Source organism: Dermacentor silvarum, chromosome 3 (assembly GCF_013339745.2).
Source record: "Dermacentor silvarum isolate Dsil-2018 chromosome 3, BIME_Dsil_1.4, whole genome shotgun sequence".
NCBI lineage: Eukaryota > Metazoa > Arthropoda > Arachnida > Ixodida > Ixodidae > Dermacentor > Dermacentor silvarum.
Window position 1 is genome coordinate 191,890,985 of NC_051156.1, and position 26,029 is coordinate 191,917,013.

General features: G+C 42.9%; 2 protein-coding genes across 2 annotated transcripts in view; one reads left to right on the forward strand and one right to left on the reverse strand.

The window, feature by feature from the left end:
- Window positions 1-172: 172 nt before the first annotated feature.
- LOC119446346 (exocyst complex component 8-like) lies at window positions 173-17,274 on the reverse strand. Its single transcript, XM_037710757.2, has 16 exons — window positions 17,194-17,274; window positions 16,502-16,657; window positions 16,008-16,103; window positions 14,230-14,321; window positions 13,983-14,119; window positions 10,794-10,873; window positions 10,310-10,383; window positions 10,050-10,167; window positions 8,668-8,863; window positions 7,629-7,773; window positions 6,314-6,494; window positions 4,087-4,217; window positions 3,051-3,205; window positions 2,147-2,217; window positions 1,338-1,528; window positions 173-499 (listed from the first exon to the last, which is right to left on the reverse strand). Exons 1-16 carry the CDS (start codon window positions 17,252-17,254, stop codon window positions 308-310), a joined length of 2,076 nt encoding a protein of 691 aa, XP_037566685.1. The 5' UTR covers window positions 17,255-17,274; the 3' UTR covers window positions 173-307.
- A 175-nt stretch (window positions 17,275-17,449) lies between these two features.
- LOC119446342 (phosphoinositide 3-kinase regulatory subunit 4-like) overlaps window positions 17,450-26,029 on the forward strand; it is a 29,591-nt gene continuing 21,011 nt past the window's right edge. The window contains 11 exon segments of the mRNA XM_037710753.2: window positions 17,450-17,658; window positions 17,742-17,840; window positions 19,237-19,281; window positions 19,370-19,449; window positions 19,548-19,603; window positions 19,977-20,126; window positions 20,228-20,329; window positions 21,166-21,335; window positions 22,365-22,491; window positions 23,276-23,445; window positions 24,983-25,265. Of these exon segments, the coding sequence (XP_037566681.1) occupies window positions 17,749-17,840; window positions 19,237-19,281; window positions 19,370-19,449; window positions 19,548-19,603; window positions 19,977-20,126; window positions 20,228-20,329; window positions 21,166-21,335; window positions 22,365-22,491; window positions 23,276-23,445; window positions 24,983-25,265 (1,275 nt within the window). The 5' untranslated portion in view covers window positions 17,450-17,658; window positions 17,742-17,748.

Sequence of the window (26,029 nt, forward strand, 5' to 3'; positions counted from 1 at the left end):
GTTTGTCATGAATGGTGGTAAGTTTTTTTTTTTCAACATGCCAGGCCAAGCTGACACAGCATTCATTATAAAAGCTTGTCTCGATGAAGTCAAAAATTTTTCACAGCCACAACTTGATCGATGCCCTTTGCTAGTGCCCGAGAACATGAAAAAAGACAGACCAACATATCCCTCTTGGCAGCGAAGTCATCGCACTTCATAAATAACTTTTTATTTTCCCAAGCAAATAAATAACAGAAAGCCACTCTTGGTCTGACAACAATTCACCACCTCGGCCTTTGCAAATAGCAGAAGGTAATCTGTGGCGTCAAATAAACGCGACGGCTGGATATTTCGTGACGCCCTTGTTGTTGCTTTTCGGCGGCATGCACGAGGCAAACTCCTGGCGAAGTTCGTTCCAGAAGGAGGAGAGATGTGGCAGCTTGGTGTCGCACCTCTTCTCGGCAACTTCCAGCAAAGTCTCCAGCAGGAAATTTGCATTCTTTTGGATTAGTGGCACCTGTTGTGGCGAAAGGAAGCATGTTCCGTGAGGAAACGTAAACGGCCCCTACGCAGCAGCTGAACATGGCCAAATAGTACTAGCCGTCTTATTCTCTAATGTACCGTGCTATTTCTGTGATGAAGTAAGAGCACAACACGAGTGCACTGTAAGAAAGGACCATGGCCACTGAAATATTTTCATCAGAGACTTATGGCCGTGGCATTTCGACTTGCGATGTTCAAATATGGCAGAAATTGCTTGCCTTTGCTGCCCTTCTAATCGGCGTTCTCTCCTTATTATTGTCGGTCTTTTCTTTACACCAACTCCCGCTTGTCAGTATTTCACCCTTTTCAGCTACACAATACTATTACTGCCACACATGCAGTGGAAAACGCGCTATAAGAAATGAGTTGATTGTGCACGGCAGGCAAACGAGACGACTAGGAACAGCAGGTGCATGACTGGCATGGTAAGGGCAGATGGATTGGAACTGGTGTTGGAACAGATGAACAATGTGCATGTGTCAATTTATAAACCAACCAACATCTTTTACCCTGGTATTTTTTTTTTTTTAATCCAACAGGCCAGGCCAAGCTACACAACATTCATTATAAAAGCTTGTGTCAATGAAGTTAAATATCTTTCACAGCCATGCAGGACCACATGCATGATTCTGTTGGCATCGCAACGTGTGAATATGGGACTAGAAAATCCCAGAAAGGAGCATGCAACTAACTGACTTTTTGAATTATCAGAGGTGGTTTGGGGACCTTAAAATGTAAAGAATTGTTTCACATTGGCCTGGGACCTTGCAAGGTCAATCTCATTAGCATGCCGAAACCAAAGACATTCTCACGTCTGACTTGAAGCTCTTGTTTGCAAGAGAGGCGTCCACGTGACGCAGATGTGCCCGAAAAGTTGTTGCCAGAGATTCCAGAATGAGAACTCGCGTGACCGGTGTGTGCAACTTGAGCAGATCATCCAGAAGATTCAAGAAAGTCTTGCTGAAGGATACCGTGTTCGATGACAGGGACACCCAGCATTCATCTGAAAAGGATGAATCAATACACTTTGGCATGCAGGTATGATACACTGCCTTTCATAAACAGCCGGTGACTTTCAGAGGTATGTCCAATGGTGTGCTTTAGCACAGCATAAACGTAATTATGTAGTGCATACATACACTGGAAGGCTTATTTGGAACCAGTGTGTTGATAGTGACATCTTGTCACTATCACCTTGTCACCTTGTTGGGTTTCATTGGGTTAGAAACGTTTCCCCGTTGAACCTCAAGAGAAGCAAAAATACCTTCATAATGATAATGTTGGTACCATCGTGTTAACATCTGCAAAAGCTGACAGGGTATTCTTGTTCTGCACTATGCTAAATGTCTTAGTATTTCAACGAACAATTTCCGAAAAGTACTTTTGTTTCCTATACTCAAATGCCACTAATTGCCCTGAAAAAAAATGAGAAAAAAAAAAACCCTATAAATGATCAATTTTTTTTTTGTTTAAAATAAAACTTCAAAGACCCAATTATAGAGAATTACTCCCGTACTCAAGGCCCCATAAAGAGGCCCTGTAAGATTTAAATGCATAAATAAATGTGAAAAATGACATGACAATATGCATACTAGGGATAACGCTAGCCAAGGAGACCTACCATATACATATGCAGAAATATTTGAGATTCCAAGGTTGCTCATGTCGTCAAGCAGCTTCTGCAACCCAGCCCTACAAAGACAAACATGCACCACAAGGTCATCTCGTTAGCTCCAACTGAACAGCCATCGCGTTACATATTGCAGTTCTATACCTGTGAGTGCCATTATGTAATGTTACTCAGTGTCACACAAGCACCATTTATACGTGAAGTAGTTGTTCCTGTTTTCTTTTTTATTCTTTTCTTAGGGAAGGGGGGGGGGGGGGGGTTCTTGCGATTTGCATGTTACCATTATTTGTGATACCAGTAGACTGAGCTTGCAGTTTCACTACCCCCCCCCCCCCCCCCATTAGTGCCCAAAAGATGTTGGCAGTTGTATAGTAGTCCTTAGTGGGCTACTATAGTAATGGTACTATGGTAACTATGGCTACTATGCTAATGTGACCATGGTAAGCAGCATGAATTTGTGTCAAGACAAACCAGTTTGACATCGCAGGTAGGTGAGAATAAAGATTTTACAACAGGAGTGCGGCTCACAAAGCACCCACCACACCACCCCGAAAATCCACAAGGTACGTCGATGCTTGCCGAGTTGTGATGCTGGCTCATTTCACAGATGGCTTCTAAGATACATAGGCCAGTAGAAGCTCTATAACCAAGTGCGTTGCATGCACAGGCATATATACCATACTGTGTCGAGTACTTTAAATCAACGCAGTTAACCCAGTTTCTTGGCAAAAAAAAAAAAGATTTTGAATAGTGCAAGGACGAGGGAAGAAAAACAACAAAAGAGAGAGCACTCTTTCATTGTTACATCATTTTTTCATTGTAACAAAAATCTGTTACATGGGATACCAACAGGCCAAAATTGCTGCGGTTGTGAACAGCATAAAGAAAAGCTCACTTGTTGTACAGGTTCTGCGGCCGCCATCGATCCTCCGCAGCTCTCAGTTTGATAGCTTCCAGTGCCTTGTCCCTCGAATCCGTTATAATTCGCTCGACATCATTCTTGAGAAGCTTCTCCAGGAAGAACGACAAGTCCAGGCCTATCTCCCACAGCTGGCAAAAGGTAACAGAAAATGACTCAGCTGGTACAGAATCAACTCGCATTTCAAATCACTGAAGTACACCAGCGAATCCAATTCACTGTTTCATACAATTCAATCAGCCTGTAAACTGCCTGCACACACAAGAGCGAAGGTTCACTTTCCACACTTTGCCATCATCATCGCGTCTACTTGGTGACGCAAGAACCTAAGAGAGATGTCGCTCTGAACGACGCACGCGCGAATGATACCCAAAACTACCTACAGTGATGCCACTTAGACAGATCTGCTCCACCGTGAAAAAAAATAGCCTAGAGCAACAGCAGTGTCAACAATGGACTCGTGCACTTCTGGTAAAGCCTTAATTGAGTGGTATACTAACAGCAAAGCTGGTGCATACCGGCACGGTCAAAACTGGAATGCGCAGGTCCACAAATATGTTCTTTCCGTTCAGCATATGGTACCTGCTTTAAACTAGCAAAGCTATCTATACAATGATTTACAATGCTTCCAGAGAACATAATTTAGGTGTCAAAGCCAAATTCATCAGGATGCAGCAGATACAGCAAATATCAATGCCAGGTGAATACTTCTATGGCTACACCAGCGCCACTACTCATCCTAGCTAAAAGCTTGGAATTAGCACTCACTCCCAATGTATCACTAGTGTTTTACATAAGCCACTTCATCTAACAATTGCACTGCGCAGTTTACTTTTTAAATGATTTTGTCACTGCCAACTGTCCTTTAAAACAAGGACAGAAAATGAAAATTTGCTCCAAGAAGAACAGTGCACACTGGACTCGAGTGCTGTGTCAACTGCTATGGCAGGTGGCCATCGCAACTGGTACAAGTCATAAGAGCCGCAAATTAATGCTTAGCCTTGTAGCTCACCCGTTCACAGTGGGTGCGGACAGCCAGGATGCACTCGGTTGCCACTGAAAGGGAGACTTGCGTGGTGAACACGTGGTTCGAGAAGAGCTTGACAAAGTTTTGAAGTTGGTCCTTGGCCCACACAACGAAAGCTGCCGGTGAAAAGAAAAAATGAATGGAAGTGCTCAATAAACAATGAGTAAAGTATAACACTCTCCACAACAAGCTCTAGAATTACATTTCTTGCAATATTTCATGACAATGAAGGATCTCTAAGCACAAAACAAGGCCCTCTTTTGCTAATACTAGTATGAAACAAAGCAAAATGCAAAAAACAAAATCATGGACATATTTAAAACACAAGTGGTCACAGTAGGCACAGACGGCCACAGCAGTCTACAGGACAAATTTTTTAAAAAGTTGGAACGCAATTCAACCTCTAGTTGACGTCAATGAAAGACAATGTTTTCATGAGTGACTTGGGGGTGAGGATGGGGTGTATGAACCACAGAATTTATTCTGAGGACCGCAGGCATGTCAATTAAACGACAGTGTCTCAAAACACCAGCTGTGACGAAAGAAGAATGTGAGAATGCTCCACTTATCATTGGTAGTACTAATACCACCGTTACCACACAGCAGTATCATCGGTACCGATACTACTGGTACGGTACCAGCTATTAAATCCCTTGTGACCAGCAGTACACAAGATGGTATGGCACTCAGGTACCACTGGGAGCACTGGTACCAGATATACCTTTGCGACTGGTGCACATTTTAGACTGCAGTATCTCCAGTATCGGCCCACGAAAGAGGCTACAAACATATCTGATATGAAAAAAAAAAAAAAAAAAAAGAAGCGGGCAAGTTTGCACTCGGTCGTGCAAAGCTTAGGCACAGCAAAAGTGTCAATCCTCAAGTCTTACTGGCTGCTACTGCTAGGTATTAACTAGGCTGCTGCTAGGCTTTAACTTAGTTTAACTTAACTAAGCATGTAGGGAAGGTATTCTCGAGCGATCATTTTCGGAGGTACGTTCCCTTTCGCGAAATTTTGCGTGACTAGCACTGGACGTGTTGGCGACTACGAGTGACACTGTTCCTGGCATGCCACAAACGCAGGTAGGCAGGCAGGAGCCATGTCTCTGTCGGGCGCTCCTGCGCCGGCAATTACTAGGCAATGCGAGGTGACGTCATCGCTACTGCTTCGGCGCTTGCGCGGAGAGGCGACGCAGACGGTGTCGGCAGCAGCTCTGTGTGTTGCCTGGTTGGTGCTGCTGCAATTTGTTTCTCTCTTTATCTCGCTCTCATTTTCTCTTTCCCTGTCGCAAGCATTCATGCTCTCCTTCCCTCTCCTTAACGTCCCATGTCAAGGCAACATGTGCACGGCACGGAGAGGAGGCAAGGCACAGGCCACTTCGCGAGGTGGTTGCTAGGCAACGCAGTAACGTCATAGCTCGCCGAGGTTTTGCGACAGCAGGCACCACTTTTTATGGTTAGCTAGAACAGCTTCGCTGCTAAAAGTGGGGGTAACTCCCCGAAAAAGACACTGATGTGAAGCAAAAATTGACATGAAATCATAAATTTCAAGCTGTAGTAGTTGTTGTGGCCCATGCAGTGACCCACTGAATTATAAGCACCATGCCTTAAAAAAGCAGAAAGTCACATTTGTCAAGGAACCTAAACCCTACGGAGTTTTGGAGATAAGGAGTCACGAGGGGCAATGTACCTCCGGAGAGCTGAGAGTGAGTTAATGTAGTGTTATCATTCCATTTTTGCTAGGAAGTGCTGCACACTCAGTTCTGTGTGGGCAAGAGCACTGTGATGCAAATGCCGTTCGCCTGAGTTCCACGGATTCCATAGTTTTCTTTGAACTGTATCGCACAATCGCCTAGGCACTTCAATGTAAAAATGCCGGCTGACTGTCTGACCTTGCGGTACGAATTTAAAAGAAGCAAGGTCTTTGATATAAGAAGATTTCATAATGGAGAACAGAACTTGATGCACACACGTTGTTCTTTGACGTCTGCCATTGTGAAATCATCAGAGACGGTGACGGAGGCTCTAAAGAAAGCAACACAGTGAGCAGACAAAACTTCACACGTGGGCACTACTTGGTCAACTGATGGGGACACTGGGTTAGTATGTGTGGCTAGCTGCACGCATCTGCAGTAAGTACCTTTCCACCTCTGTAAAAAAAATTCTCACTACTTTTAGGTCTCCCCTCGTATAATGCATGCCTAGGACTCACAAGAAGCGCAGCTATTGTTGCTGCTGAACGCCTGACTGAACTCTTGTCCTGTCTCGACCATGATGCTGAAGAAGAGCTCGCACAGCTTCTTGATGTACGGTGAAGTGGCACCTTCCATCTTCTGCTGTCGCATCGAGTATTTCAAGATGGCGCTGCGGTGTTTCAGGAACAGGTCACAAGCCTTTGGGAGCAAATGCACAGATGCACAAAGACAAAAGGTCAGTCAAATCGCAGGGTCACCGAGGTAACAAACAAAAGCTCAGAATTTAGCAAATCAGGCTACCCTCCAGTACAGTGACTCTCAAGAACTCTTACTTTACCACAAAAGCAGGCAAAAAGATGGCCAGTGTAATGTAAGGATTTCTTTTGCTCGATTTATTTATTTATTACCATCCACCACTCACGACTTGCTGATCATGGTGACAATGTAGGTGGAGCGCCGCTTGGTACAATGACAATGAGCGAAAAGGAGTAGCATAGGAAGAGAATTATTACATTAACCCAGCCTAGGTTACCTTTCATGATTTAATTAATAGTTGCAGCTTTATTATTTATCTCCGTTAAACTGCACTTCGCTCAAGAAGTGAAAAGGAAAAATATATATCTGCCTCCCATTTAAAAGCAACAATAAGCATACAAAGGAAACTTTACAGCAAATCTTGCAGTTAAAAAAAAAAAGAAACTTTGATTCTGGGGAAAAAATGTACTAGCATTATTTCAAATGAAATATTCAATAAAAAAGAAATTAATGGCTACTAAAGCTGAAGTCAAATGGAAAAAAAAAAGAAAGGAAAAAAAAAAAGGGTTTCCCACAGAAAAAGAACATTGCACTGAATTTTCCCACCTACAGGCACATGTCCAAGCGAGCTTGTGTTAACTTCTGCTTCACAACTTCCACTGCAAGTCGGTTATCCATGAAGCCAACAGAAGTCAAACATAACTTAGTGGTGCATAAATGAAATTATATTGCTTCTGTCAGCTACCAATGACCATGTGATGGGATTAGAGAATGTGTAATGAATTAAATTTTAAAAATAAACAAATTCTGGGACTTTACGTACCAAAACCACAATATGATTATACGGCACACAGTAGTGGAGGGGAATTCCAGATTAATTTTGACCACCTGGGGTTTCTTAACGGGCACCTAAATGTAAGTACACAGGCGTTCTTGCATTTCGCCTGCATCGAAATGCAGCCACTGTGGCTGGGAACGAACCCGTGCCCTTGAGCTTAGTAGCGCAGTGCAATAGCTATTAAGCTACTGTGGCGGATATGTGTAATGAATGGTCAAAACAATACAACTGCGTCTGACCTGTGACGATTTACCAAGCTTTATGAGCAAGCTGACAGCACGGCGCGCTGCCCGTGGTCCGCCCTGAAGAGAACGGCCCGGCGAGACGTGCAGCTCATTGGTCAAAACGTCAACCAAATGTTTGACACGGTAGTCGATGCGTGGCCTGCAACGTAAGCAATGGCACTGAGTTTAAGATTTTGAAAGTGTACAATTTAGGCAGTGCATTAAATCAAAGTCTAACAGCTAGCAAAATGATTCAGTTTCCGTAAAACGTAGAATGAGGCAGGGTATCTTTTTTTTTAATGCTGAAGACAAACACGGGATTGTTTTGTATGTATTTTACTAAACTATTTTGCTCAAGGTTTGAAAGAGTTGTCAATGTCAGTGTGACTTGCATAAACAGCTTTCCTGGAAAGCAAGCCACCCACACAAAATTCTGTCAAATTGAGCTAGAAGCAAGAAAAGAGGAAGGTTCTCAGAAATCTGTTTCAGACGAGACAAAAAAGAATGCGTAAACATCACTGCACAATGCCCATGCACATTTTTCAAGCCCCATAATTCATACAATGTGCTAGACATTGTTAAATTGTGAAGTGGCTGTGCACACCAATTTCAGAACTGGCTTGGGCTTTGGCCACGCAGCACCTGTGCATACAAAGCATACACAATAGGGAAATTAGAAGAAGAAAACTATTTTAATTTTGTGCATGTGCAGCGCTGCTGACTATTTTTTTTTAGCATCTAAGCCACTTGCATCAGCCATTTCCAAAACTCTCTCACGAATAGTGCTTTGTTATTTAGCTTTTACACCAGGTTGCTAAAAAAAAAATACCAATTGATCTCACTGAATACAAAAGGAATCTAATCAGTGCCTTAGGTAAAATTGGCACGAATGCATAAAGACACGTGAAATAAAGGATGTCACTTAGTAGATGTAGAGATCGGAAAGGACAAGCTCACTTGCTGGATGCAAAATTTTCCATTTAGAGTAGAGAAGAGCTCACTGCGTTTAATAACTAAGCACTCATTTCAAGTGCAGAATGAAGTGCGAGCTCACTTCATCTCTTCCAGCGGCTTGGCATTCGGGTACAGTGCAAAGTGCTCCTCAGTCTTCAGCACCAGGTTGACAGCCCCCTCGAAATCTCTCTCGGCCACGCACACATCAAGGTCTTCAGGAAGTTCGGACAGCCATTCGGGCAGGACAGATCCACTCTCGCACTCGTACAATTCCTCGGCCTCCTCTTCATCAAAAGCTGCACCAATCAACACAAGTTCTGTACCTCACAGAACAAGCAGTGCTGCATAGTCTAGCACCACACCACAGTGACACTGTAACTACACACAGAAAAAAATGAGAGAAAAGCTGCAGTATCCCTGCCAGACCTGTAGTATCACTTTGGTGATCACATATCTTTGTCCTTGTTTGTTTATGTGCTGTTGAACACGTATGGATAACACGAATAACTGTTCGTCCAAATAAATATATCCCGAAGGTTGGACCACACAGTTCTTCCCATAGTATCACATGTCATGCTACGTAACGTCTACATGACATTAAGATCTACACGTTTTTCACACAGCATGTAGGTATTATGTAAAACATGCAGATGTTTCACATAACATTTGTAGATGGGTGAAAACAATCTCGACAATCCTGTCAGGTTGAAGTTGTGCATTGCATGTAGCTGGCCCATCTGACATTAACGCACTTTGGTCTGGGCCTTGCCCAAGCCCAAGAAATAGGTTAATTTGGTGGTTCAAGCCAGGTTCTTGCAATGGGTCTGGTATGGACTTTCACATCAGCCTGAGCTAGTGTGGAGGTGCCCACAGGCTCAGCATGTATGCTGAATCATGATCACAAACTGACCAGACGGCGGCATGCTTCTTACACAATATTTTGAATAGCCAATCGTCGTTGTTCGAGCTTCTCAGCACTTTTTGTCAAAACGTTCCTCCAGGAAAAATGCGGGAAACTTGCAGTGCTGGCAAAGCACATCCTCTCTAGAATGTGCCTTTTCGCCTACACTCTGTCTCATCAACTTTATGCAGCGCAGTGAAGGCTAGGACATCTGTCAGCCAATCAGTAAAGAGACCCACCCGGCCACATGTTCCAGAGAAGGAAAGAGGGATGGGCCATCGTGCAATACTAATGCGTCCGTGCAGCTTCCACTTAGTTGGCATTGCATGGAGGGCGATCAGAGATGGACAATGGAGGAGCTCTTCTTCTAGTGCTTTTCCTTTTCTGGTTGGCTGACATGACCTCTCGTTTTCACTGCATTGTGCGGTGCAAGTGAGATGGAATGCAGTCTTGTTAATACAAAGAAACTTTCCGTGATGGATTGCCTTTTTGTGACCAAAACAGAGGATCGTAATACTGGCCATTACGCCACAAGCGCAGCACAATTACGCCCCCATAAGGGCTATCGGAGTGAAACTTACGGTTGTTGTCAATGCTCAGCAGGCTGCCCTTTGGGTCAAGCAAAGCTGATTCTCTCTTGAGGGAAACAGCTGCCATCTTGGCCTGTTTCGTCTGCTCTATTGCTTCCATCCAGACTCTCTGCAGATGCAAAACAGACAGACACAGAAAGAGCTCGCAAATTTCTTTCAGACATTTCAATTGAGCGATGAGCTTCAGCTTGCGCATCAAACAGTTTTTCGATACATGTAAGGACCAGGACACAAGCTCTGACATAATTTACCTTTTCAGCAGCAGTTTCACACTGAAATTGCCGCGCATGTGGAAATGTCAATATCCTGAAGCAGTTCTTCGATTCTGAAAGTAAATCAGCGCACTTGGTGGTCAGCTTGGGCACAAGTTTCATCAGCATAAATATAATCTCTTCATGTACAAACAGGTACAATAGTTTACTTTGAGATGCAGCTTTTATACCAGTGTTTACACCCCACTCTAGAGTCTAGGCAGTGAGGATACACACTGGCAAGGCACATTTGCCACCTTCAGAGGATCGTAATCACTCCAATTCAATGTATGTCATGTCGACTTATTGCTTAGTACAATGTGTACTTCTACGTGCAACCTTCGCTAGCCTCAAAAGAAAAGGGATAGGAAGGATTGAGCAAAAAAATTATTTTATAATCATAAAGTCACATGCTTGGATTGCTACAATCCAGTAAATTTAATCGCTCAAGCGTGGATACACAAGCTAAAAAGAAGCAACTTACTTTGGTCCTCTTTCACGTTGACTACTGCTAGATTATCCAGCTCGTAAAGCATTTGGAACCGGTACTGGACTGTGCCCCTCCTGATAGAAAAAGAGCAAAAGGAAAGCAGGGTTACATACGTGACATTTCGAATGGCTGTGAGTGAAAAAAAATTGCATTGAAAGAAGGACAATGTTCATCACTGAATTATGGCTGTAGGCAGAGTAAGGCAATACAATTTGTTGCTGCATGGGCAAGCTGGTTGATACTTTGGATAGGCAGATGAAAACACATTACAGAGGGGACAGCACAGATGCTGCACAAGCAACCAATTTACAACAATCGCTGAAAGACAATAAAAAATATACGAAATAATGTGTATGCATGCAGCATATAGTTCATTATGGCAGAAAAACAGATATATAGAGGTATTCTGCAGAAGTGTTCCAGTGAATGTAATAAAATCAGCAGCAAGAGTAGTGTCCATGCTGTCCTATCTTCTGCACTTTGTGCTTGTCTACTGTATGCTGTGATGCCTTTCCTGGGTAAAACAATCACACAAAATGTGTAAAGCAACACAATGACAAAGGTTTCATTGGATGGGCTGGGGAATAGAAGTAAAAAAAATAATAATAATAAGACAAGAAACGGGAGAATGGCAAGGAACCAAAATATACAGGGTGTTTCAGAGAACACTTTCAAAATTTATTTAAGGCTGCCTGTGGCAGATAGCCCAATCCTAGTTAATGAACTGGTCTACTCGAAGAAGCGGACATTACTTGGACAAAAAATTGAGATGCATTATCGACTAATTAACAAAAATTCACTAATTAAGTTTTTAACTAATGACCCGATGGCCCATATTGCAATTTACAAATTGTAGCCGCGGAGTTCGCAAGACGTATCCACTTGGAACGAATTCTCGGGATGACACCAGTTTCGAGATGACACATATTTCGAGATATAACTTTGCGGAGAAATGCATTGGCGTTCCAGTTAATTTTGTGCTTCAATGCATAAAGCGACGTTTTGTTAAGAACTTAATTGGAACGCCAATGCATTTCTCCGCAAAGTTCGGGAATTAATATCTCGAAACTGGTGTCATCCCGAGAATTCGTTCCAAGTGGATCCACCTTGCGAACTCCATGGCTACACTTTGTAAATTGCAATATGGGCCCAGGTAATTATTTAAAAACTTAATTAGTGAATTTTTGTTAATTATTCTATTATGCATTTCAATTTTTTGTCCAAGTAATGTCCGCCTCTTCGAGTAGACCACCTCATTAACTAGCATTGTCCTATCTGCCACAGGCAACCTTTAAGAATTTTTGAAAGTGTTCGCTGAAACACCCTGTATATAAAGACATGTTTTCCTTCTTTATTCTTTCTTTGACTTTTTCTTCACGTCTTTTCTTCTTTCACTCGTATTTCATAGATCAAGCAGTAACACCTCAATTTCCAGTGACTACCCTCGTTAGTCATATCTTTTCACTGTTTCCTTCTTTCTTTTCTTTTCTGAGCAGGCAATTTGACCTGCACACTATAGGTCATAGACGCCTGAACAGGTGACCAATAGCTGGTGCCTAAACTGCCTGCAGAGCACCATGCTCCCCCGGCGCCTTCACCAGCTCAATTTGGCTACATACTAGCTAGTCACAAAGTTTCCAAGTGTTTCAATTGATACCAAGCAAGAATTTTTCCAAAGAAATCAGGGAATATGAAAGCAGTGCTCAATATTCGGCGGCCCCAATTTCACCAACGCACATGGCAACATTCTTCAGTCGTCACCAATTTTGTCTGTTAGTACTACAGGGACGCGAGACCAGGCACTGCGAGACAAATCTGCACCAACTTAAGCAGGCCTAGCTAGAAGGACCACTGCCCCTTGTCTCCCCTGTCTGCAAGCCTACACTTTTGACTAAGGACAGGCATCTTGTTTCTCCAACGATGAACATCAGACGGAACACAAGGGTGCCCTTATGGACCAGCTAATCATAAACAGAGGACAGCCATGCCTTTATCATCATCATCATCATCCTATTTTAGGTCCACTGCAGGATGAAGGCATCTCCCAATGATCTCCAATTGCCCCTGTCTTCCGTAAGCTGACTTTGTCATATGTCCGTAAATTACGTAGTCTCATCACACCACTATGCCGCCACTCAACTGCGCTTAATTTCCCTTGGGACTCATTCTGTTGCTCTTATGGACCATCGGTTATTTGCTCTATGCCTTACATTGTCTGTGCAACTCCATTTTTTCTTCTTAAGCTCAGCTTTCAGCTAGAATATTGGCTACGCTCGTTTACTCCCTAATCCATACTGTTGTCTTCCTGTCTCTTAACATCATGGCTATAATTTGTCATTAAAGGAGAGACTTGCATTAAATTTTTTACTTGTCACAATCTTTGTCTGTGTCGTAAATTACGATCCGAACCCTAAATCATTTACTATAACACTTGTTTCTATGAGCCCGTTTTGGTTTCGGTGTCCGGGATGTGGATGCGTCATACAGTGGGCTCGTTATAGAGTGGGCTTGCTCTGTTCCTGCATTCACTGTGGCTGCCACACACGAGCACAGCGAGAAACACAAGCGGCATTCTTGCTTTTATTTTTATGACCAACGTCATCTTTAACGTCCACTTAGGTGGTCGTTAAAGAACCACAGGTAGTGAAAACTAATCTGCAGTCCCCCACTGCCGGTGTGCTTCATAATTGCGCGCAGTCTCGTGACAATATCATGGCTTTGGTGTGAGAAACCTGAGAATTTAGTTACAATTATTGTCAGTGATGGTACTTCAAAACCAATTTTAGTATCAAATTATAGTATCGTATTCGCATGAACATAATGCGAGTTTTTTGTTAGACATTTCCAGCCGAGAACATGCCTTGCATTATTTTCGGGTTCAGGGCATGATATATATATATATATATATATATATTTTTTTTTTTGAGCAACCAAAAGTCCTCCCTCCAATTATATTTGTGGTTGTGTTATTTGCGTGCAAATACGGTATCTTGCGAGTGTTTGCCAGCATTCATACTTTGCTAAGTTTCATCCTTTTAGTGCAAGAAGCCTGTGGTAGAGTTCCTCCAACTTCGAAAATACATGCCAATACTCCTTTAGGAATGGACTTAGTTACTATTTCTCAATCGAAACGAAGGCACGTGCATGACACCACGACCAAGATAAACTGTACACGACCTTTACCTATGAGGCAGCCAGTCAGCAAGCAGCAGCCCGTCCGACAGGAGCACCACGTAGATCTTGCACTCGGTGCCGTCCGCTCTTATCTCCATCATCTCACCAGCACGGACGATGTGCCTGTCCTTCACGTCAAGGAGCCGCTGAACAGGGAGAGACAAAATGGAGCAAGAGCTGTAACAGACATTTTCAAGCTCACCAAGGTTTTCTTTTACTTGCACTAAAATGTCATCTGCTTACAAGTGCTACGTACAGTGCAACCTTCGACCTTTTCCAAAAGTGTAGAGAGGCTACGTCGTGGGTCCTCCTCTTTCTTCTCGGAAGTGGACACATTATTCGTGGACCCTAGGAAGTCAACCAGTGTTAAAATGGATCACGAAACACTTATACATACACACATGCTGGATTTATTCATTCGTACTGTAAGCACTCACGCGATTAGCATTCTTTGATTAGCAATTTTGCCCAGTTAGCGGTATGTCTGTCTGTCCATTTGTTCGCGCCTAACCTCTTTCCCTGCCAACTTGGGACGCTGGATAGTCCACTGTTTATTGGGCAGAGCACAGGGCTGCTGCGCTGAAGGGAACCGTGTTCAAAACCAACCGTTGGACCAACTTGAGTCACTGAGTATGCACCACTTTTCAATGACAAAAAAAAAATAATAATAATTTACGTCAATTTGCGGCACTGCTAGAGGAGCCCGGTTGCATACACAATTCGGTACATGACATTCTTTGGTGTGGGCTTTACGGTGCGTCACTGCATTGCGTCACTGCATTGCGTCACTGCACTGCTGGAATTTTTTTCACGAGTCATTGCTTCGATTGATGCTATACGAACAAAGTTAAGAATATAATTAGAAACGAAAACTGAGTAAAGAAAATCAGATACTGATCTCAGTGAATGACTGTCAATTCCGAATAACAAACACATACGCAGAAAACTCACTAAACCTAACGACCTTTCTGACGGGCAAATGAAAGATATTGCGTAGCGTAGAGCATCATCGTTGGAAGTTTTGACTGAACCTTCTACGTACAGCATACTCCATTTAAAAATACATTAAAGGGAAAAATAATTTGAATAAAATAAATTACCCTTCTACAATACCAAAAAAGTCACTCTATCATCAGAAGTGGCTTGGTTAGCCAGAAAAGATGGAAAGGCAAAAAACAAGTGGCACTGCTTTCTTGAAGTTCGTGCATGTCATGGACTTTGATGACATCAGCTCAGGCCTAGCTAATTTTTTCATTGGTAAAGCTTTACTATGTTGTACACTACAAGTTTCAAAAATTTTCTCAGTCACAAGGCCCACATATGAAGATGTAGCTTGAAATCTACAATGTCACACTGAAGTGCTGGTGGAGGGGCTTCAGCACAAAATTCAAGAAACTCACTAAACCTAATGTCCTTTCTGACGGGCAAATGAAAGATATTGCGTAGCGTAGAGCATCATCGTTGGAAGTTTTGACTGAACCTTCTACGTTCAGTCAAAAGCAAGAAACTTTGACCTTTACTTTTTTCTTCGAATAAGCAACGTCCTACCACAAAATTAACGAAAGTGGCATTTGTAAACAATACTTCACCAGTCTATAGTTGGGTACAACTTTAGAAAGCAGCGGCATTTGCCCTTCAAACGCGGATGCACACGAGCCTCCCCCAATAGGCATGCACTCTAAACTGATGTCATTGAGCCTGCATGTCATTGAAACTGATGTCAGTGACACCGGCAACGAAGAACATGGCAGCCAGCGCTTGAAACTGGGTCAAGTCATGTCAGCAGGACTATTTCTTTAGTCCCGGAGGCAATCAGCTGCCGCACTTTGGTCATCTGGGTGGGGCCCTCTCCTGCCTTCTTAAGTTGTACCCGACCATAGACTGATTTAGTGTTTCTCTTTAGTGACATGCATTTAAGTTTTCTGCACCAAAGGGAAAAGACAGAGTGCATGAGTGTACTACAGCACGACAGGCCAAGCAGCAATACAGTTCATAATCCAAAACAGACATGCTTTCAAAGAATTAGGACACCACCTTTGCTGTCTGTGATGGAAATTTCTTGCAGAGACTGCATGACGTTCTGCTGCTCAGTAAGCATGTGGCTGAGTTGGTACATTTCACTCTCCAGATCTGGACGCATGGAGTTATTCGTTAAAGATAGCCGTGTGAGCTCAATGGTGCAGGCTCAATGAACATGCACAAACACTGCACGGGCAATTGTTTCATCTAGCAACATCGATCAAGATCATTATTACGAAGAACATTAAGAGGGACAGCCAATGAGTCAACGAGCGGTAGAAATCATTATTTTCTTGGCCTTTAGCATACTTTTCGGATCACAGCAAGAGACAAGCATCCCAGTGCGTGTAAGCAGAACAGCTTCTTCATTAATATAGCTGAAACGGTCAAAATGCCTGATGCATCTGTAAGGGAAACTTTCTGTAGACTATGTGATATCGTTGACACGCTAGTAGATGTGTCCTACGAAGCACGCATAGGGAGAAAAAAGAATGTAATTAAAAGGATACAGGAGATCTCCTTCGCAGTCTCAATGAACTGCATGTAGTTCTTGTAGACATTTTTCTTCAACAAGTTGTTAGTTTCGTCAGCGAGGTTTGCAATCTGCTGCCTCTCGTTCAGTATGGCATCTATCCTGACGGAGCTCTCAACCAAATTCTTCACATCTGGAAGGATGATGAAAAAAAGATGAGAAAAAAAAAAAAAAAGCCCTACAGGTCATTCAACCAAAAATAAGGTGACACAGAGGCCACCTCAGAAGGCACTGGCAAGCGCGCTTCGTGCAGTATTTGCTATAACGTGACAATAAAGATGTAGCACATCAATAACACAACTACCAACACACGGAACTTGATGGTCGCAAACTTTGAGGAAGCGAAAGAACACGCCCTAGTTTCGGCACAAAGTGAGCGACAACGCCGTGCTCTGACTTTTAGAGAAGACATCTGTGTGAAAGCTGCGGACAGCGTTTACTGTAACGGGACAATACGTAAACGACAGTGGCAAAAGAAACGTCCGCTGACACTCTGTAATTTCATCCTCGCAAAACTTTGCGTTGCGGAACAGAGAGCAGAAGAACACGCCCCCAAAACAGAAAGTTCTCGATCGCCACACAACAAATTGTTTTCTGTTCAGTGGTCAGCGTGGCAATTAAGTTAATCAATGAATACAAGTGTGCTTTGAAGTACGCAATAAAACGTACAATTTGTTGGACTAAAACCCGGCGACGTAAACTTGTCACCGACTGCTACGTATTCCGCCATTCTTGAAACGATAGCAGGTGGCAAGTTTCGTAACTAAATTATTCTGCAAAATTATAAAAACGACAAACTAAACTGAAGAATAAAATATTAAACAATTATTTTATTATATATTCATTCTTATGCGGATTTCTCAGCTCATAATACGATAGTCTGAAGGAGTGAAACTGCGGTTCACTTTTAACTACCTGTTGTTTCGCCTGCGCGCCTGTGCTCGGTCACTTCATCAGCTGTGTTGACTTTCTGTGATGCTTCTCGTTGTTTTTGCTAGTTTGATCGTTTACCGTGATTGCAACTGATGCGATGGGTGGTCTATGACCAACTAGAAATCGTAGGATGGAGAAATAAGACTTGACTGGGCACGCCGCCTGAGTGGACACAAGGCTCCAAAGGTCTTTCGCGCGCACGTAGGTGTTTTTCGATTGCGTTGACCATTGTGTCCCGCAAGTTGGAGTGGTCAAAGCTTGACGTGACCACTGCATGTTTGCAGATGCGCGATGGGCAATCAACTTGCGGGCATCGCCCCGTCGCAGATCTACCCCGTAGAACACTACCTGACCGAGTTACCGGACTTCACTTTCGAGAAAAAGTGAGCACCTTGTGAGCATCTGCTTGTGACTGTGTTCGAGCTGTCACGATTCTCGGGCGTGAGATTTTTTGTTGTGTTATCGCGAAGCACATTTGCGCGCCACACCATATATCTAGGGTTCGGCGTTTCCAGTTAAAACAGCAGAAACGGAAGCACCGCGTTCGCGCCGGAAAAAAAATTTGAAAGCGAAATCAGTTCGAACCGTAACAAGGTCGATATTTCAGTAGAATTTGGCTGGAGAGGCGCTTAATTGGTATTCATTTCTACGAGTAAAGCATATAAAGCTTACATTTATGCTCTCTACATATCTAAAAAGGTTGCAGTCAAGTCGCAAGGTGAGGCGAAATTATTGATTTCACCTTCTAATGGGCTAAACAAAACACTTCATTTACGCTGCTCATATGTTTAGTAAAAATATGATGCGGCAGTTAAGCACACTCCTTCCCGTAATCATGTTGTTGCTACGTGCCAGCACTTGTCATGAATTTATAGAACATTAACTAAGTTGCGTGACTGGTATGTATGACGATGGCAGATGCTTCGTGAGGAAAGCATTTCAACCCGATATTATTCCTGCTGTATTATTTACGTATACTGCGCTCTGTACGCCAATGCATGAAATGTTCTGGACATATCACAAACTGTTGAAGTTGTGAACATTTTATGTAAACTATTGCCAACAAAAGAAGTGGTATGCCTGTAATTAAAAAGGAAAAGTTAATGGAAAACACTGGCAAGCTCTCACACATGTATGTGGCTGCCATAAAACAGCAAAAATAATCTCTTAAGATACGAAAAAAAGCACATTGAAAAGCAAGAAATAGAAATTCCAAAAACACTAAACCCCATACCCCGTTTCATACATACATATTGAAAGTATGATACATACATATGAAAGTAAACATAGGTATGTGCCATGTAATTCAATGTAAAATTAAGTTTCATACCTTTATGTAGCAAAATATGACGTATTTATTACATGAGAGGTGTCGTAGACCTGAGCCTATTTACCACCAAAGGAGCAGAGTGACACATTTCTTCGCCCAATGGCCACAGCGCATCACCTAGCTGCGTTCACGACCAAAAACATAGTATGTCGCCCATACTGGAAGCACAAATGTGCACAAATAATGCTTAATTTGATGTTAACTTGCGTCCACAAGTTGTAGTAGTGATATCTGTAGTACATCTTCCGTAAAAAACAACTGCCCTGCAAAAGTGGTGGAGCCGAGATCTCTATGGCCGCACTTCGTGTGCAGCATTATCTGCTATATTTAAATGGAGTATAGGCTCACACTTCACCACATTATTGGCGCGGCGGGTTGCTGCAGGCTGTGCGTGGAATGTTAATTGAATTACCGGCATCGTTGTGATTGTATTCTCACACTTCTTTCAGTTTGGGTAGCACAAGGTTCTTCAAAGTCGCCCGTGTGAAAAGCAAGTAAGTGCTGATACACGTGCTCTGCGTAATTGGAAGGGCTGCGCACCTACAGTACTAAGTCGTACAAAACCACAATGTTTTTTTGCAGAGAGGGCCTTGCCATTGTGAAGGTCTTTGCGATTCATGACCCTTCTCTGCCACTAGCTCCCCACAAAGAGACACTTGAAAGTGAGTTTCTTGCACTTTCGTGGATAGTCTGGTGCACTATATCGACATGCACCTGTACTGCAGGTTGACATTAATTCTCACACTTTTCTCTTTTCCAGGGATACGGCGAGTTTTGTCAGATGTTCCAAATACACTCCCTTTTCAAAAAGTTGTTGTAAGTGCCACCCATTTAGCAGTCATTTCTGCTGCTAGTTCTAGACGTTGCGAGCTATTTTGCACGATGTAGTGTTGTGACAAACGTTTACGTTGATGTGAAGAAATAATTTAGTCCTCCTCAAATGTGCGAGTCAACTTGAGCCAATGTAACTATAACTTTTTGCCATAGATTATCAGTGATCAGTTGCATGTTCTTAAGACAGTGCCTTTTGACCGACTGTTCTTGTTGAAATTGTATTGGTAGGTGTTGCAAATGCTCATGTAACTAATGGGACTGGTGTATTCTGATGCAATGTTTACTGTCCAAGATTATTTGTTTTTGCTAAGTCTCTTCTGCTGACTTTCCCCATTCTGTGTACATCGTTTTCTAGGAAACAGACAAGGCTGGCTTACTGGTTCGTCAGTTTATCAAAGATAACCTCTATGATCGCATCAGCACGCGTCCATTCCTGAATTCCATTGAGAAGCGTTGGATTGCATTCCAACTTCTCCATGCTCTAGCTGAAGCTCACAAACGTGGGGTAAGCAGATTGGTGTTACGATATTGTTGGGCTGACTTGTTACGACAAATACTTGCATCTTGATCCCTGCGGGCTGATGTAACTGTGTCTTTGTTTCTCAGATATGCCACGGGGACATAAAGCTGGAAAACATCATGGTAACTGGCTGGTATTGGGTCCTTCTGACAGACTTTGCCAGCTTCAAGCCTACCTACTTGCCAGAAGTAAGAATGCTGTTTTCCTTTGTTGTTAAAAATAAATGATTATATGTGCACCATTCTGCCATATCTGGCAGTTTTACTATCACAGTTCTTCCTACTAAATGTGGTAAGCTTCATGAAACAGTGTGTGGTGGTTTCATACATCAGGCACCAGAACTGCCTGTATTTTCTTTGGCTGCACAAATCTACATCATATCCAGGTGCCAATGAATGGAATGAATTTGCATTGTGTCAACCTTACTGTGCTTGATGCACTGATTATTCTTGCAAAAGGAAAGACTCGTGGGCAAGTGCATAAAGAAAGGTGCATAACCTTAAATTTGATCTCGAAAGATTTCACCATCTTCCCAATTCGTGAAAGGGATAAACTCTCATCCCCATGACTGTTGCACGAAGTTACAATGGAAACCGATACAGGGCTCTCAGAAAGAAAGCGTCCCTTTTGTGTACTCCGTGTGTGACTGTTCTAAATAGACAAATTCAAGTTGTCAAACTAGAACTTCCGAGTGGGTGGTTCCTGTTAATGAAAGGCCAGTATTAAGTGGTAAACACATGTGTCAAAACCATTCGATCTGCAGATGACATCTCGGAAAGATGGCTGCTTGGAAGGTTGATCCTCTGTTGCTGGATGTTTTGTTGTTGCGACTAATTGCACAACCAATCAGATGGTTCTACATGCATGTGTTATGCCTTTACTGTTGAGCCTACCAGGGTAAAAGTAAAAGGATCTTTTCAAAGTGCTCTATTTTGTTCTGAGAATACTGGCAGCACTCACAAATGTTTTTGTCTCTGAATACCAAAAACGTGTGGTGATTTAATTGTGCTTGCCCTAACTGCAGGACAATCCAGCGGATTTCTCGTACTTCTTTGACACATCTCGAAGAAGGACATGCAACATTGCACCCGAGCGCTTTGTAAAGACCCTCAACCCTGACTCGAGCCACTACTTGCCTGAGGAAGGCATTGGTACTGGCGAACTGACTCCAGCCATGGACATCTTCTCACTCGGGTATGACTACTTTTGATGGCGGCAAGGCAGAGGGTGACGGTGACTCGGGCACCCACCCCACCTGTGTGTTTATGACTAATTATACTCATTCTTGATTATGTTCTTAGTTGCTGACTATTGATATGTGTTCTCGGCATGGATTAGGAATCATTTGATACCATTTTCATAATCATATGTCGTCTACATGAATAATTTGAAGTCACCCATTAATTACGGCCTCTCGTGGCCTGTGAGTACTTTGGGACGTTCTCATAACTTGATCTTGATTTTGTTTTGGAGCTGTTTGCTATGGCATCCCTCACAGTTTGCTGTGCAGCTTTGCAATATGAAACTCAATCAATTTCCAATCTTGCATATTGTAAGCTTTTTTCTTCCACAAGCGAGGACGATGAAGAAATATGTTGCTTTGTACGTGGACAGTGCCACACAGAAGCATTTTTCAAAACATGTCATTATAAAGAAACTGAATTTCTATTCTCGACACCTTTCTAGTTCACATGCAATGTGGGATAGAAAGGTGTACTGTGATGGTGGAACACATACATGTCAAGCGTGCGTTTGTAAGTTCCAGGGTGTATATACATACTTTTGCTGGGTATGTGCTCATGCAAATGTGCTGCTCCATTCTTGGAGGCATCTGCACAGTCTTCACCGTGTTGTTTAGATTGAGAGTCTTTTTCACTGAATAAGACTTTGAAAATGTTTTGGAAATGCTCGTCTCGTGCCTACATTTTGAGTGCGCCTTCTAAATCTTTTGCTGTTTGCAGATAATTTAGTTGTGAAAACCCAAAAGTTGCATTAATGTATATGGAGGTTAAGATGAATTCATTATACGGCAGTGCTGCTGTTGATGCCGCGCATTCTACGCTTGCCAATTTTCACTCCTCTGGCCACTTCATAAATAATAATTTTTTGTAACAGCATCGATTTGCTGTAAAAGTATCGCAGTTCGGTGTCCATTCCATTTTTGTGTCTATGCGTTCTTTTTTCATGAAGGCGCCATGTGAATTTCCCACCTTTTCGTTACAGTTGTGTCCTCACTGAGCTGTTCACTGAGGGACATCCTCCGTTCTACTTCTCCCAGCTGCTTTCATATCGAAGCGGGGAGTACAGCCCAGCAAAAATACTCGAGAAGATTGATGACGTCGATCTTCGGGCAAGTGTACATTTTCGTCAGTGTTTTTTTTTTTCAATAAAGCCTCCTTTGATAGGTCACATTGGTGTCACGTGATACTTGCCATCAATTGACACTTGACACCTGTGGCTTACCTCATTGGAATAACTCTTAAGCCTCATTTCAGACTTATCTGGCACTGAAGCGGAGTGGAGGCTACGCAATACGTGCTTCATTGCAGACGACACTCTGATGTCTAAGGGCATGTGGTCCAGGTTCATGTCCCTAATGCAGCATAATCACATCCACGATAATGCACATTATCACGCTCATAATTGGCTGGTGCCAGATGTAGCTTCCGCTCCAGTGCTGCATTATATACTCGCAGGAACATTCACACCGAAAGCTGTGAGATTCATCACCATGTTCTACAAATGTGGCAAAATGAATAAATAGTATGTGCAAAGCGTTTTGTAATAAGGAGCTGGATGGTAGGGCGTTCATGTATTTGCTCTTGGTGCCTTGTGTGATCCTGTAGCGAGTTCACCATTTTCATTGTTTCTCATGATGTTTTACATTGAGAAAATTTTAAAGGTAGAACACAGTGCCTGTGTTCAACAAGCGCGAGGATCTTTAGTCAATATTGTAATGATGAACTAAGTTTCCTCCTTGTTCAAGAACAATTGCGGTCGCCAATTGAGAGTTGGCCTGCCATAAGTGCACGTTTAGATTTCTGTGTCGTTAGCTTTGCACATTACGGTTCGCAGATACCAAACGTTGCCCATGAACACGGCCTTGAAAGTCTTTCTTCCTATTCTCATGACAGGACATGATCCAGCACATGCTGCAGAAGGATCCAACCTTACGGTTATCGGCCGAGCAGTACTTGGACCAGCAGAGGGACCGAGTGTTCCCGCAGTATTTCTACACATTCCTAGGGGACTACATCAAGGAGTTTGCCACGCTTGCCCTTTCGCCAGATGAGAAAGTTGCCAGGTGTGTGAGGCTTTCTTACAGTGCATTCGACTGGTCACTTTCGAGCACTCTGGTGGTGCGCCTTACATTTTTGGCTGGTCAAAATCTAGAGCTCAGAAAACGCTTGCTCCATTCAAAGCACCGTGCTCCAGCTGAGAGCTCTCGGTGACACTTTCACTTTAAAGCTTGGAGGGCGATCGAAATCCAACAGAATGCCAATCACATGACTCCTCGGATTGCTCTGAGAGCAGCTGAACATTCGACTTGGGGCAGGGCTTTTCCTGGCTGCAGACTCGAGAAAGGTTCACATCGCTGCAGACTGAGTCGTAGTGCTGTGGGAATCAGTCGATTGTAGCATTATGTTCCTTGATATCCCCAACATCAAAGATGCTTAGAGTTGAGTGATGGTCATAAAAGGTGCATAAAGGCAATTTATGAGAAGCACATGTTTGGCTTTCGCTGTGAGAGATTGCTGCGCATTGCACAAGTCTGCAATTCTTTTGATGTCCCATTCAGACACTGTGTGTACATATGCCGATATAGCTTCGCAATAACAAAAGCACTGATGAAAATTATGATATTTGAAATTTGTTGAATACATAATGAGATACTCTAATTGGGCCTTTGCTGCAAAATTAATGAATACAGTATGCGCAAAGTGTTTTGTAGAAAGGAGTTGGATGGTAGGTCATTCATGTATTTGCTCTTGGTGCCTTTATCTTTGTCAAGGTGGTGAGTTAACTATTTTCATTGTTTCTCACAATATTTTGCATTGGGAAAATTTCAAAGGTAGTTGAGTGGGTGTTTTTTTGAACACACTGCACATGAAATAGCTGGATGTTTTCATAAGTGGCATACGAGAGTGCTGGCATTCAGACAATTGTAATGACTGAAGTTCTTACATCTGTTCTGCAGCAGCATTTGTGATGTTGCTGAAGGTGAAAGAAACGTAGTGAAACTAAATTTTCAATGGAACAAAACAGGAGAATGTTGTTGGCTCTAGGCAGGAAACGTGAATAGTTGCTCCACCAGAGGTGCCACCTTTCGGCAAAGTTTAATCCCGTAACTGCCATGAGAAATTTCAGAACTTTTTTTTAAATTTGTGAATTTCTTTTAAAGCCTACTTGTATGTGCCATTTTTTTTCTGTAAAATATGATACCAGGTATGCTTATAGCGGCTTTATTGCTCTTGTTGGAAAAAATAGCAAGCGACGTGTATTTATTTGTGTCAAAATTTCTAGGTAGTACAACTTTTATCATGATGTATTAACTTGTCATCGGCAGTTAAAGGTGTAAGATACCCAAAAACATATAGGCATGTCGTGTGTTGTGTTATCATTAAAAGTGCAATTCAAGCAGGCAAACTAGATCTCTACTGGTGTAGCAAGACAAGCCGCCAGATCTGGTAGCTTGTGAGCCAACTAAAATGTGATGCTGTTTCAGCCCATGACACTGCACTGGTCATATACGTCACTTGGATATAGGCATTTATTGGTGCATTGCTTTGTTTAAATTGGATTAAATTGCATAGAGGGATGGGGAATATTGTACTGCGCAGGCTCCGGCAAGACATCCATGCCATCCTGTACTCGCTTGTGCTGTCAAAAGGGGCACAGTCCAGTGGAACTTCGGTCGGCTGCGAGGGCGACCACGTTCCACCATCCACATTGTCTCCGCTTCCGGCGGGATCCGACGGTCTCTGCATTGTCGTGGCCGTTCTCACTTCCTGCCTACGTAGCCTCAAGCACTGCTCAGCCAAGCTCCAGGCGCTCGAGCTCATCCGCGAGCTCTGCCCGAGACTGAGCAGTGACATAATCCTTGACCGGCTGCTTCCATACATGGTAGGGTGTTCGACCTTTCATATAACAGATAAACGATTAAGTGTGCGATGTGCGGTCTAAAAATTCCTAGGGTCACATTCCGGCTCATAACTTTAACTAGAGAAATTTGTGTCGGGCCTATCCTTGGGGGCTTCATTTTTTCTGACCTCTTACCACCTCTTACCATCGCCCTTCAAACCTCCTAAAATAATTTGTCTGATAAGTGGAACAGTTCGAGTGCCCTTGTTAGCTTCCCATATATTCAGTGCACTTATGTGCCGAACTTAAGATTTAACGAATATATGTTTGGGGTCCCATCAGGTGTGACTTAAAAGGTGACGTTATTGTTTTGGCAACAAAAACGCGGTGATGACTTATTTTCTCATAGGATTTGCCATCACTTACTTAATGCAAAAGCAAATTAGATAGCTTACTTGGATTTGGGGAAGCATTATATTTGCAGTATGAAAGTGTTGGTTGGCGCTGCACTATTTCCTGAATGTGTTGTAGTCCAACTTTCATTGTTTCTGTAGGAAACATGTCTGTGGTGCCAATCTAAACAATAAGAGAGCACCTGCTCCTCTTTCGTTATGACACTACAGTTGTTGTCTGTTGCTTGTAATGGGATTCTTTCCCATACAACGTCATTGAAGAGAAGTAGTAATGCGACTGCTTGAGCAAAAATGTGTTTGGTATGTGAGGCAAGTGGGGGGCAGGAGGGGGTGATACTGTTGCGTTTAGAACATAGCACAATGCAGTTGTGCAAGTTTCCCTTCCACATTTCA